General features: G+C 36.4%; 1 protein-coding gene across 2 annotated transcripts in view; it reads left to right on the top strand.

Annotated features, from left to right (window-relative positions):
• Positions 1–1,100: 1,100 nt before the first annotated feature.
• yrt (erythrocyte membrane protein band 4.1-like yurt) overlaps positions 1,101–12,514 on the top strand; it is a 226,205-nt gene continuing 214,791 nt past the window's right edge. For both annotated transcript variants that reach the window (XM_090402474.1, XM_090402473.1), the window contains exon 1: positions 1,101–1,380. In XM_090402474.1, the coding sequence (XP_090258600.1) occupies positions 1,228–1,380 (153 nt within the window). In that variant the 5' untranslated portion in view covers positions 1,101–1,227. The remainder of the gene's footprint in view (positions 1,381–12,514) is intronic.

Below are 12,514 nucleotides of genomic sequence, written 5' to 3'. Positions count from 1 at the left end.
CAAGATGGATTTTTATTATTTTTTATACAAAATAAGAAAATTGTATAGGATTGTTGATGATAAAATTAAATATTACAAGCAAATACAAATGAATTAATAAATATATTTATATATCGAGAAAAATTGGGGATGCTGCAGTTCCGCAGTGCCTATGCACAAGTCGCCCCTGCTCAACTCGTTAATTTAGTTCTTTTTCATGTTCATTAAAAATTCTCACCAGATTTACATTCACTAGATGTAATCTGCATAGAGTTTGCAGTTTCCCTTTGCATACGTGGCAAAGATAGGAAGTCATAAAGTGGAATGCCCTCCTCGGTGACGCTTTGGGTTCTTTGGAGGTGCAACATAAATAATAATAATAATAATAATAATAATAATAATAATAATAAGATGTTACAGTGTTAAAATTTTATTCAAATAGTATTTTATTTTAACTTCATATAGAGCTTTTCTTAAATTCGTGTGGCTTTTTATCACTAAAGGGAATGAGGAGAAGAAATAGCTGAGTGCAACCAGGTAGGGCTCTCGAGTATTATTCAACGGTTGCATTAGGTGGGCCTGATAAATGTAGTTACTCATCCAGTGATGAATCCTTAGAGGTTCGATGGGGAGATTGCCTTTTCATCAAGAAATCAGAGCAAAATAATATTCTGAATTTTCAGTTATTTGAAAAAGGAACTTCTGTTAATATAAATTTAAAATTTCCTATAAAATGTTATCAGTTGAGAACTTGAGAGGAAGAGCAAAAAAAAAAAAAAAACCTCTTGAATGGACCAAGTCTCTCCCTCCCCATTATTTTAATTATTTCTCCTAATTTTTGTGACTTATCCTTCGTCAAACTAAAGTATCTATTCCTTACACCAATAGTGTCTCGAGTTTTGATTCCATTTTTATTTTAAGTATGACATCTTAGACAACAAATAAATGTTTCAAGTTTAATGTGAAACAAATAAACAAATATTAAGACTAAAATTAGTAGAATTAAGTTAAATAATATCATAACAGATGGCGCTTGTGATACTTCACATGGTGATTTTTGCACATGCGTAGAATTAATTTTTAAAAGGAGAATGAAATGTCTGTTGTCTATCGGTGTTGGATAAATGTGTGTTTTTAGTAATAGGGTTTGTAAATACTTGAATAGAAATTTTTGATATGGAATGTCTTAGCAAGAGTAGAAGCAGCTCCTATGAATAAAGTGACGTAAAATAGTAGTGGACGCTCAGTATGTTGCGATTTTTGAGTAAACGATTTGGTCGCGCTTCTAGAAGAGCTAAAGATCGCCCTGACAATGCACACCCAGTGTCATCAAAATCTAAAAGCGTGTTACCGTGTAAGGTAATTTTGTTGGATGGTACTGACTTATCAGTGGATGTTTCTGTGAGTAAATAAAATACTTTAATTACGCATGCACGTATTTTATAGTTGAAATATTTGACTTTGAGAATATTTTGCATCTTTAATTTATAAAGAAATCAGGATATGTATCATAATGCTAAATTATTTTGGGGAGAGTGTAAAATGTAATCGAATCAGTAACGATATTAAGTTACTCAAAAAAAAAAAAAAAAAAAAATATATATATATATATATATAATTAAATAAAATTGCGATGTTGCATTATAACATTTAAAAAAATTCATTGTATTTAGCACCTTCAGGTCACTGAATTTTTTTTAATCCATTAAGCAGACAATGAGTATTGTGCTCGTATTCGATTACAGGGCATGATAATGTTTATTGTTTATTTTTTTCCTGAAAACTGCCTGCTGCACAGTAATAGAACTATTCAAAATGTTTTATTTACTTACGTTTCTTAATGCTGAGATTTCTCACACATGGTTTTACTCCTTTACCCCCCCTTGCCATCCTATAACCAGCCCTATTAGCAATACTTTTGATCTTATCAAAATCAATGTAGTAGTCGAAATTTAATTATAACTAATAAATGGCCCCATAATAATAAATGCTCGATCATAGTATGTTCATATTTTTTGCTTGTAAGCTCGGATTTCATTGCGGAATGCAAGGAAATGTTTGAATTAAATGGCACCAATGCTATCCATGTCTGTTGTGAATTGACGCGACTCCCTCTAGATGTACTTGCATAGTTGTACTGACACTTTTGTTTTCCTGAACATTTGAATGTGCAAAATTTATTCTACCATATGATTTTTTATAATCTTAGGTCATTCCCTTCGTTATTTGATATTCATATGCATTGTAACAGCTGTCATCGATCATTTAAACTATGACTTTGCATAAATATGCTATCCGCTTTTTTGAGTAGAATTAATTGCTCGTTACATTGCAGTTTCTGCCCAATGAATAATTTTTTTATTTTATCCTGTTTTGTAATTAGTTTATCTGGATAGAAAATTTATTTATTAATTCGTATTCTTTTGTCAGAGTTTCTCTGCTGAATGAAATTGTTTGATATATCGATGTTATATGTTTACAAATTTTATACAATTAATTTTTCTCTGTATTGCAAAGATAACTGTCATATGTCTAGTACTTGATCATATGCAAATTTCGTGTTTTGGTTTTCTGCTATATATTCCAAATAAATTTTTATTTTCTTTCATTGTTATCATTTCCATATTTTTTTGTGTACTGTGATTATTAGTTCCTTTTTTTAATTTCCCAAACAATAACTTTCTAGAATCGTTTCTAAAATTGTCTTCATTTCTCAGAAATAACTTAGCAATGTACAAGAGGGCTGTGCGACTAATTGTACAGTCTCTGATACTTGGCTAACCAGTGTTTATCAGAAACCTATCTTTTTTACTGGCAGATACATTCATCACATTTCTTAATAGTGTATGATGTGTGCTCCTCTCCCTCAAGCTTGCAAGAATTCACTATCAAAACTTTAATGGAATTGAATGGTTATAACCTTAATCAAATCCAGTAGATAATTGACTCCTATGTTCCAGTGCATAAGGATTCTTCAACAGACCACAGGGTTCCAATCCCTTATATTTCTGGTATCTCTTAACCTATTGGTAGAATTTTGAAGAAAACCACCTTATTTTCACATATTTTCTTATTATCAAAATTTCTCATCTGTTACCATTTACAAAAAACAAACTGTCACCATTATTTTTAGTTAGTGTTTACCAGATCCCTTGTGCATGCAATTGACATACTTTGGGTAGACAGGTCATTCTGCAGGAGGAGAAAAGAATTAATGAATAGCAATACTACATTGAATACATGAAATCGCCCAAATCTGTAGAATATCTGTACTTTCATTAAAGCATTGTTTATAGTTATGCCACAGGTACCTTTTTTTAAAGATTAGACAAAATACAAGATCTGATAATATTGGAATCGTGACTGATAACAAATTAACGTAGAGGAAAATTGTCAGTAGGAAATTAGTAGTGACGTAAACTTTTCATGTACTTATCCTAATATCATGCACATCCCACCACCAAGAGTACATATCAGAAATTTGATGACAAATTTTTATAACCATTTTGATTATATATCAATATGAATGTTATTATGATAAGTATGTTATTTTAGACTACAAAACTAAGTTAATAAAAACAACTAACACTGGATTTATTGGTCATGAAGATTTAATACTACTAGTTGCCTACTATTTTCGCCATGTAAACTGGTGGATTCATCTGGGTTTGGATGAACATACAAATTTAAATAAACAAGCCTTGATTATGAATCAATACATTATTAAAAAAATACCAAATGTGTAGGAACTGTTACACAAGTACAATCTTGTACAAGTTATAGAGACAAAATCTTGGACCCCATGTTCATCTGTATGTGGGCACAATAGAGGAGATTCTTACCTTACAACATGATGCATTGTCCTTATCAAGCAAAGCTTGTGAACCAATATCTTCAAGAAGCGGCTATCGTATTTAGGGACTGGCCATCCAGGTCTCCTGACCTTAATTCTATTGCTGAGATGCTTTAGGTAGATGTATTGCTGCTCTCAACTCCCCAAAATCTTGAAGGATTTTGGACTTAGGAGAGTTTTCAGGTGCAATGGTTATTATCAACTGATCTCCTGGATATCATTATGGACAGTGTGAAACATTGTTGTGAACTCTGAGAGGTGACAACATTTGTTATTAAGGCACTTATAGCTGCTCCGTAGTGCAATTGGAAGAATGATTGTATGTTGCATGCTTCGACTGGAAAAGGCCTAAGTTCGATTCACATCATGACGAGAAGAATCTTTATGTGGGGGTAGTAGGTTCCCCCCACCACCAGAAACTCAGGTTTTTCATCCCACATTCAAAATTAGCCTCGAGTACACGTGCAATTTACAGACAAAAAATACTAGTGGTGGTAGTGAGCAGTGATGGTAGTGGCGGTTTGCTGTATTTTGTGAATTAAGTGGTAGAGATGGAGAGTTGTAGAGTATGTGCCCTCCCTCGATGAGTCTTTGAATTTCTTTAGAGGCATCACGTTATTATTAAAGTTATTATTAATAATAATAATAACAACTTGTTTCTGTTTATTGTTTTCATGTACCTATTTGTTATTGAATTATTTATTAAACTATTTATTTACAATTTTTGCAGGTGTTTCTTTCACATCTCATATCATATAGTTTTTGAGTCATGGTGATTTCTTAGTATGTGTTTCTTGATTTATGAAACCAGTGTTTTTATTTTATAATAAAATAAAATAAAAACACATTGGTTTCCATAAATCAAGGAACACACTTAGAGAAAGAAGAAGTGTGTTTTTATTTTATATCTTGTTGTGTTTTAAAAAAAAATTCAAATTTTTTAGCAAATAGTTACATCTGCTTTCTGTACTGCTTCTCTTCTTTCTTTCTTTCTTTCACAATTTTGTACACATGAAATTGTGTTGTGAAAATTTGATTTTTTCAAATTAAATATATGATACTACCTTCAAACATTTACTCACAATCTCAGTGTTCCAGTTCCTATTTTATGATTTTGTTTCCCTCTTCTTTGTAAAGCATTTGAGTATATTATCTGAACGTAACTGTCAATAGGTCATGTAATATATATACTTTGTGTGTGGGTGTTGGTGCTACTTTTTTTGTTTATTTTTTTGTCTGACCTACACATGAAGAATCTGTTCTTTTTTTTTTTTTTTTTTAAACTGCTGAAGGTTGTATTTTTTGGGGAAGGAGGCAGAGAAGTTGGTTTGGTGAGGTTCAAGCCAGACAATAAATGGATGCTAATGAGCCCTTGGTGGGGAAATCCTATTAGAGGAAATCATCTATGACCTCATGGTGAGCAACCAGTGAGAATGTTGGTGATTCATTAGAGAGGCTGGAAGACAGACCATAGAAGCATTTTAATGGGATCCCTGTGCCAAACCATCAAATGCTTTTGAGATGTCAAGATTGTCTATGTGAGTTTATCTGAATTTTTCAATCGCTCGAGTCCAGATGTGGTTGGTGAAAGCTAGAAGATGGCTGTGGATCGAGAGTGATGGCCTTCACATTGCTTGTCACTGATTAGTTAGTGGGTCTCCAGGTGGTGCAGTAGTTGGGCTGTTGATGACTTTCTCCATAGTTTTAGAGAGAACAGAAGTGAGAACAATTACACAGTAGTCTATTGGCAGACTTTTATCCCCTTTCTTTGGAATGGGCTGGATGTGGGCCTGTTTCAATTTGAATTCCTGCAGTGATTACAAAGGCAGTGCACCTAACCGAAAACCACTCACTTCATGTTGCCCATAGTCTTCCACCTGAGAGAAATCCAAAGAATTCTTAACCTGAACACAAACAAGACATCTGACTGCAATGTTATCCTGCCTACTGTATTTGTATTAAAAATTTGTGCCCCCAGAGTATTGCCTTTTCTGTCTATCCTATTCAGCTAGCATCTATTAGAAGAGTGATGCCAATAAGTTGGCTTTTGTCTTTGGATGAGGTGCCTATGGTACCATCTGTATGTGAGAGCAGAGGAAACATCGGTGGATAAAAGTTGCACCTAATGATTGGCAAGGGACCAGAAGGCATGAGTGCTATTTGAACAGGAGGTGAAATTTGCAACATTTGGCTCTTTTGACATCCGATTTAGATTTGTTGATAGTTCTTTTGCAGCTTCTACTAGTTGGAACGTAGGTGGAGCAGCTGGAGTTTTGATCTTAAGTCACTTGTGTATTTCACTCTTGTATTGCATTGGCACTTTTTTTTTTTTTGAGAACCAAGGCTTGGATGATGGGAATTTTGGGTGATATGAGGAATGAAGGCTTATTCCTGTGAGCATGGTTTCTGTTATTCGGTCTAGGCAAGTATTTGGATTGAGAGCAGGAAAGAGAAGTATAAATCAAGATTATCCCATTTGGCATCCTTAGTGCCAAAGGATATGAGACAGAACTGTTGAGTAAAGGTTGTTAGCAAAGTCGACTTTAACAAGGTTGTGGTTCAAGTTACCATGAGAAGAACTGACATCTACTGTTTATTTGGAGGAGAGCTTGTTAAGAAGAGATGAAGTGTGCTGGCAGATTGGAGGAGATTATCAGGTATTCTGGTATGGAGATTGATGATTTGTGATAGTTTGTTACTAATGGAAAATACCTCGGCATCCATACTTATTTGGTAAGTCATACTGGAGATGGGAAGCCAATTTGAGTTGTGAGTTTTGAAGTTCCCAAGAAGGATGACTTCACTATTAGAATATTGTGACTGCAGAAAATAGATTATATGATATATAAAAAACTTTATGATATACAAATTTATTATATAACTTTATATATTATAAAGTAGACAGTCGTATGTATTGTAGTGTAGCTTCCCACAATGAATCTTTGGTCTCCATGGAGGTATCATGTAATGAATGTTTACAGCAATAAACCAAGATTGCTTAAAGGTCAAAGGAGATCTCCATGTAGCCTTCAGGGAATGGGTAGAATAGGCTGGGCTTCTGACCTAATGTCTAATCCTCACCTCTCATGTGGTGTTCCCTATTAGTAGATATCTGCATGGACACTGAACAAACAAGGAATGGCTTGCAATTTAGGATTTAGATGATCAAATTGTATTCTGTATTTGCTTTAACCAAAAGCAGAATATTGGCACAACATGGAGAAATGCCATGCTATTTGGGACATTGCCTGGAGAAACAGGTTCAAATAGTTTATTTCAGGGACTGGTGCAAACACTGAAAGCTAGGCTACTGGAACTAACTCATTATCAGTAGAATTGAAGATAGGCATGACTAGTAAGAAGTATCATGGAAAAGCAGATCTTGTTGAAGAGCTAGAGAACTGCCATGTCGCTATAATTGGAGTTACTGTGACAAAGAACGCTTTAACAGCTAAAACAGTTATTTAATGAATTTAAAGTGTAGCTATAGCATTCAACATTAAATGCAAAGATAGTCTTGAGCAGGCAGGTAGGCAGTCTCAAGCAGAGTAATATGAATGAATTTCAGAATGGGGAATTTAGACAGCAAAAATTGGTGAGGGGGGAATTCTAATAAAAGAAAAAAGCCTGTTCTTGTTGGAGGTTAAAACAGCAGAATAGGTAATGAATCTCAGACATAGAAATGTTTTGAGAATTCGTAGAAAAGGATAGAGCTAATAATAATATTTTCTGGATTTCTGTTCAGGACATGCTAGTCGTCTCTAACACCTGTTTGAATGAAAATGAGTACAAATTCACAGTGAGAGAAGATGCAAGAAATAAGTCTTATAGACTATTGTGTAGTTGATAGTTTTGTCTTCACACAGGTTCAGAATACTGTACAGGGGATTTGAAATTGGAAGTGATATTGTTCAGTTTTGAGCAGGATAAAAATGAATACAAAATTGAAAAACTTTATTTCAATAAAGATGGAAATATACAAATATTATTGAAGAAAAATTGAAATGGTTTGAAGACAAGAACTAAATCTTGGAATCTTTATGACAAAGTCTGAAGAATGATTGATTCATCCAAGGAGGCATGTAATGAGTTTATTTACAAGGATAGAGAATTCCAAACTTTATAGTGGACTTGGGAAATTTTAAATAGGTAGTCCCAGAAAGGAAGAAAGCATAACTAAAGGTTCTGGCAACTAAATCAGCAAATGCTTTTTGTGTGTGCAAAACCATTAATCATAATCATTAAGTGATTATATTCATCACTTAATGTGGAACTTCATTTATTTACTTAAACACATTTAGAGGTTTGAAATATTGCATATAATGTGAATCTTGTGGCTGATTTGATCTGGTTTAAACCAAAATTGAAATACCACAGTATTATTATTATTTCGGGCGACTCCAGGGAGTCCTTAGACTCATCGAGGGAGGCCCTAAACATCATGTCCGCACAACTACACAACATTCTCACAGTATCTATCATACCTTGCCTTGAACTCGCTCACCGTCATAGCACCCACAACAGACTCTGGCAGCTTATTCCACTCATTTACCACTCTAAAAGTAAAGAACCCAGCTCTAACACCCTTGCTAACCACACTCTTGCCCAGTTTCCATAGGTGTCCCCTAGTTCTTCCACCACCAGTCCTGATCTCAAAAATATCCTCTGAATTAATCCTGTAGAAACCCTTTAGCAATTTGAATGTCTCAATCATATCTCCCCTTTTCTGCCTATCAACTAGTTTCTGCAACCCACAAATCTTCAACCTGTTCTCATATGGTTCATTCCATAGACCTGCTATCATCTTAGTCACTAGCCTCTGGATCTTCTCCACCTCCTCCCCATCAAGAAGGAACTGAGGTGACCAAATCTGGGCACAGTAGTCGAGATGAGGTCTTATCAAGGCTTGGTACAGAGGTACAATAACTTGCTTGTCTCTGCTCCTCAAGGTATTTTTCAACAACCAAGTGAGTTGATGAGCTGATTTAGCTACTTTTGCAATGTGCCCCCTAAACTTCATCTCCCTATCCACCAACACTCCCAAGTCCCTGGCCTCATCAGTCTCCTGGAGTACAGTTCCACCAATGTGGTATACTGCTGCTAATCTTTTCACCCCAAAATGCATAACCTTAGATTTTGTCACATTAAATTGACATCCATTCTCCTTAGCCCAGAACTCCAATCTATCCAAGTCATCCTGCAAGATTTTGACATCTTCTGCATTCACTATCGCCCTCCCCAACTTTGCATCATCCGCGAACAAATGAAGTGTTCCACTTAGATCCTTCCCTATATCGTTAACACGTTCGCTGCCAACTACGAGTATACTCGTAGTGGGTAAACCTGCTTCACAAGCCAGCTACGAGTATACTCGTATGACTCTTACCGCCGGGAACGAGATTATTGTAGTGACCTTGAAGAAGTGAAAATGCTTGGTTTGTGGGGCTAGCATCAAAACTGTGTATTCTCATAGACCGTATATGCTCTGTACAAGCCAACTACGAGTATACTCGTAGGACGCTTACCTCCGGTAACGAGATTGTCGTACTGACCTTGAAGAAGTGAAATTGCTCGGCGTAGGGGAACAGACCATGCCGAAGTAGCGTGGCAGCGAACGTGTTAATGAACAGATTAAACAGCAGTGGTCCAAGAACAGAGCCCTGTGGCACACCACTAGTCACAAGCCGTCTTTTGGACTCTACTCCTGAATAAACTACTCTTTCATATCTCTCCATCAACCACCCACCTATCCATCTCACCAACCCTATATCCATTCCCATATGTTGTAGTTTACGGATTAAAATTCCATGTGGTATCCTGTCAACCGCCTTTGCCAGGTCCAGCAGTATCACTGTAAACCCATTACCCTTATCCAGTTCAGCCGTCACCTTGTTATAAAACTTGAGCAAGTTACTTAGGCATGATCTACCCTTCACAAAGCCATGCTGCCCCCTGTACAGTATCTCATTTTCATCAATCCATTCCTGTATTTTTCCCTTGACTACTTTCTCCAAGACCTTGACAACGACTCCTGATATGCTGATCGGTCGGTAATTTGCAACCGTAGTCTTGGATCCTCCTTTATGCAGTGAAACAATTTTCCCCTCTTTCCACACCTTCGGGACTAAAGACCTGAGACTTAGATTAAACAACATGGTCAAGGGCACTGATAATTCCTTAGCCACTTCACGCAAGACCAGTGCCGGTATACCATCCAATCCCACAGATGTATTCACATTAAGGTTCTGTAATAGACTATTCACCTCCACTTCATTCATCACAATTCCCGTATAAACTAATGGTTCCTTCATTTTTTCAATGTCACCACCTGGATGATATACTTTCGCAAAGTGCACGCTCAGTAACTCTACTATATCGACAGATTCAGTGACCTCCTTACCATCGTCATTCCTTAAAATCATTTTGCCATGTACAGTTTTTTTCTTGTTTGCAGCATATTGAAAGAACTGTTTGGGATTCTCTTTAGCTTGCATAGCTAGTTTCCTATCATAATCCGCTTTTGCTTTTTTTACCACACTCGTTACCCTTCTGGCCTGCACTTTATACCGTTCGTGTGCCTGCAGGTCACCTCTTTCTTTAAATTCCCTCCACAGTTGTTTCTTTTTTTGCAGCTCAAGCTTAATGGTGTTATTCATCCATTTAACCCCTACTTGTTTTACTATTCGGACCCTAGGTATACAATCAGCCATAACCTCCTATAAATGCTCCTTGATCACTTCCCATGCTCTATCGACGTCCAGCCTTTGCAGTTGTACATGCAATGGCACTGATCCAAGCAATCTCCTACGCTTGTCATAATTGCCAGCACGGTAATTCCACATATACCATGTCTTAATCGAAAATTCCACACCTTTAGCCACCTCCCAGGTCAAGACCTTATGATCACTCTCACCAATAGCTGGCAATATGGTCATATTCATTACAGTCAAATTCTGAGATGCTATTACCAGGTTAAGCACTCTCACACCCTTAGTATTTTCAATTACATGCTGTCTCAAATAGTTATCCCTTAATAATTGAATAAAATCCATTTCCTTCCTCATGTGTCCTCTCCTCCTTCCAATCAATGTTACCATAGTTGAAATCCTCCATAATAATAATTACCCTCCTTCCACTCATTTCATCAATTTGTTTATGCATACTATCTCCACCATCTATTCCATCACCTGGTCTATAGCAGCACCCAACTGTATATTTTATTCTGCCAGTCTCAATCTCACACCAGATAGCCTCAAATAAGCTCCTTTCACTATCCTGCGATACAACTTCAATTCTCCTTGGCTGCAGTTCATCAGCTATTATCAATAACACCCCTTCCCCCATTTTATTCTCTCTGTCCCTCCTAAACACACTATAACCTACACATTCTATCCCACTAACTATATCATCTTCCGTCAGCCATGTTTCACTAATGCCAATAACCTGTGGCCAGGAAGAGCCAATCAAGGCCAAAAATTCTTCCTTCTTGTTCCTAATACTCCTGGCATTAGGATACACGAAATGCAGTGATCCCTTTGTCCCAACCCTATCTTGATGCGTTATTCTAAATGTCCCATTCCCATTTTTTGTCCTTAGTGCTGGCTCGGGTACATTATACACATTCTTACACTCAACTGTCTCACTGATGTCCACTTATCCCCCCCCCCTCCTTGGTAGTTCTAGTTTCCCTGGTTCTGCACATCCATTTTCACTTCATTTAGCAACACTTTTTCCAGTCTCCACACACCAAGTCCATTTTAAATGCAGGCCATCCATCTTGTATAAATCCTTTCGCCCATCATACTCATTCCACATGTCCACGAATTCCACACCACACCGTCTGCATAACCTGCGCATAATGTCATTTGCGATTATGGCCCTCCTTCTAAACTCCTCTCTGTCATACTGCAGCAACAGACTCGCCATTCTAACTCTGTCACTCTTTTCTTTCGCTACCTTTAACAATACTTTCAAGTCCTCTCTCATAAAGAATTTATCTCCTTTCAATTCATTCGTACCCGCCACAACTATCAGTTCTTTCACCCTCTGTTTTTGCACTCTAATACTCTCACTTACATCCTTAAATTTTGCACCCGGTAAGTACGATTTAGTTACACTCCCATCTATCACTCCTCCCAATAACGAGTCACCATACAACACTCTTTCCTTCATTTCAGAAACTTTCCCACTCTTACACTTTTTATTTACATTAGCCGAATCACTCTGGAAAGAGTTTTGCAGCTGCTTTTATTGCCGCTGTGCATTTTGTATCACTGCGCGCAACCTAGCAATCTCACTTCCTACAAATAATTCCTCATTTTTTTTTTATCATTCAAACCATTTTCTCTCTCTGTATAGTTGCTGTATATTTGAGTAAAACACTCAAACACCAGAGTTTCAGCAATATTGTACACTCAGATCTGATTATATGTACTGAATTGATAGATGAACAGTGTATCTAATCTAATACATGCTGCAAAAATTGTACTTTTAGACAAGTACAATTTTTGCAAGACAAGTACTGTTGCAAAATACATCTAAAAGCCATAACTTAATGGTTAATATTATTTCCCAAGCCTTGGACTAATTGTTTCTAATTCCACATTCCCATTTAATGTGTTGCAGGCAACTTTATTCCTACTCCTGTTGCAGTTTGGGTGGTTATTTTTGTTTCAACAGTTT

Source organism: Typopeltis vanoorti, chromosome 13 (assembly GCF_054136105.1).
Source record: "Typopeltis vanoorti isolate ZY-2024b chromosome 13, IOZ_Tvanoo_1.0, whole genome shotgun sequence".
Classification (NCBI taxonomy): Eukaryota; Metazoa; Arthropoda; class Arachnida; order Uropygi; family Thelyphonidae; genus Typopeltis; species Typopeltis vanoorti.
The sequence above is the reverse complement of the archived record's forward strand: the minus strand, read 5'-3'. Positions and strand labels throughout refer to the sequence as shown.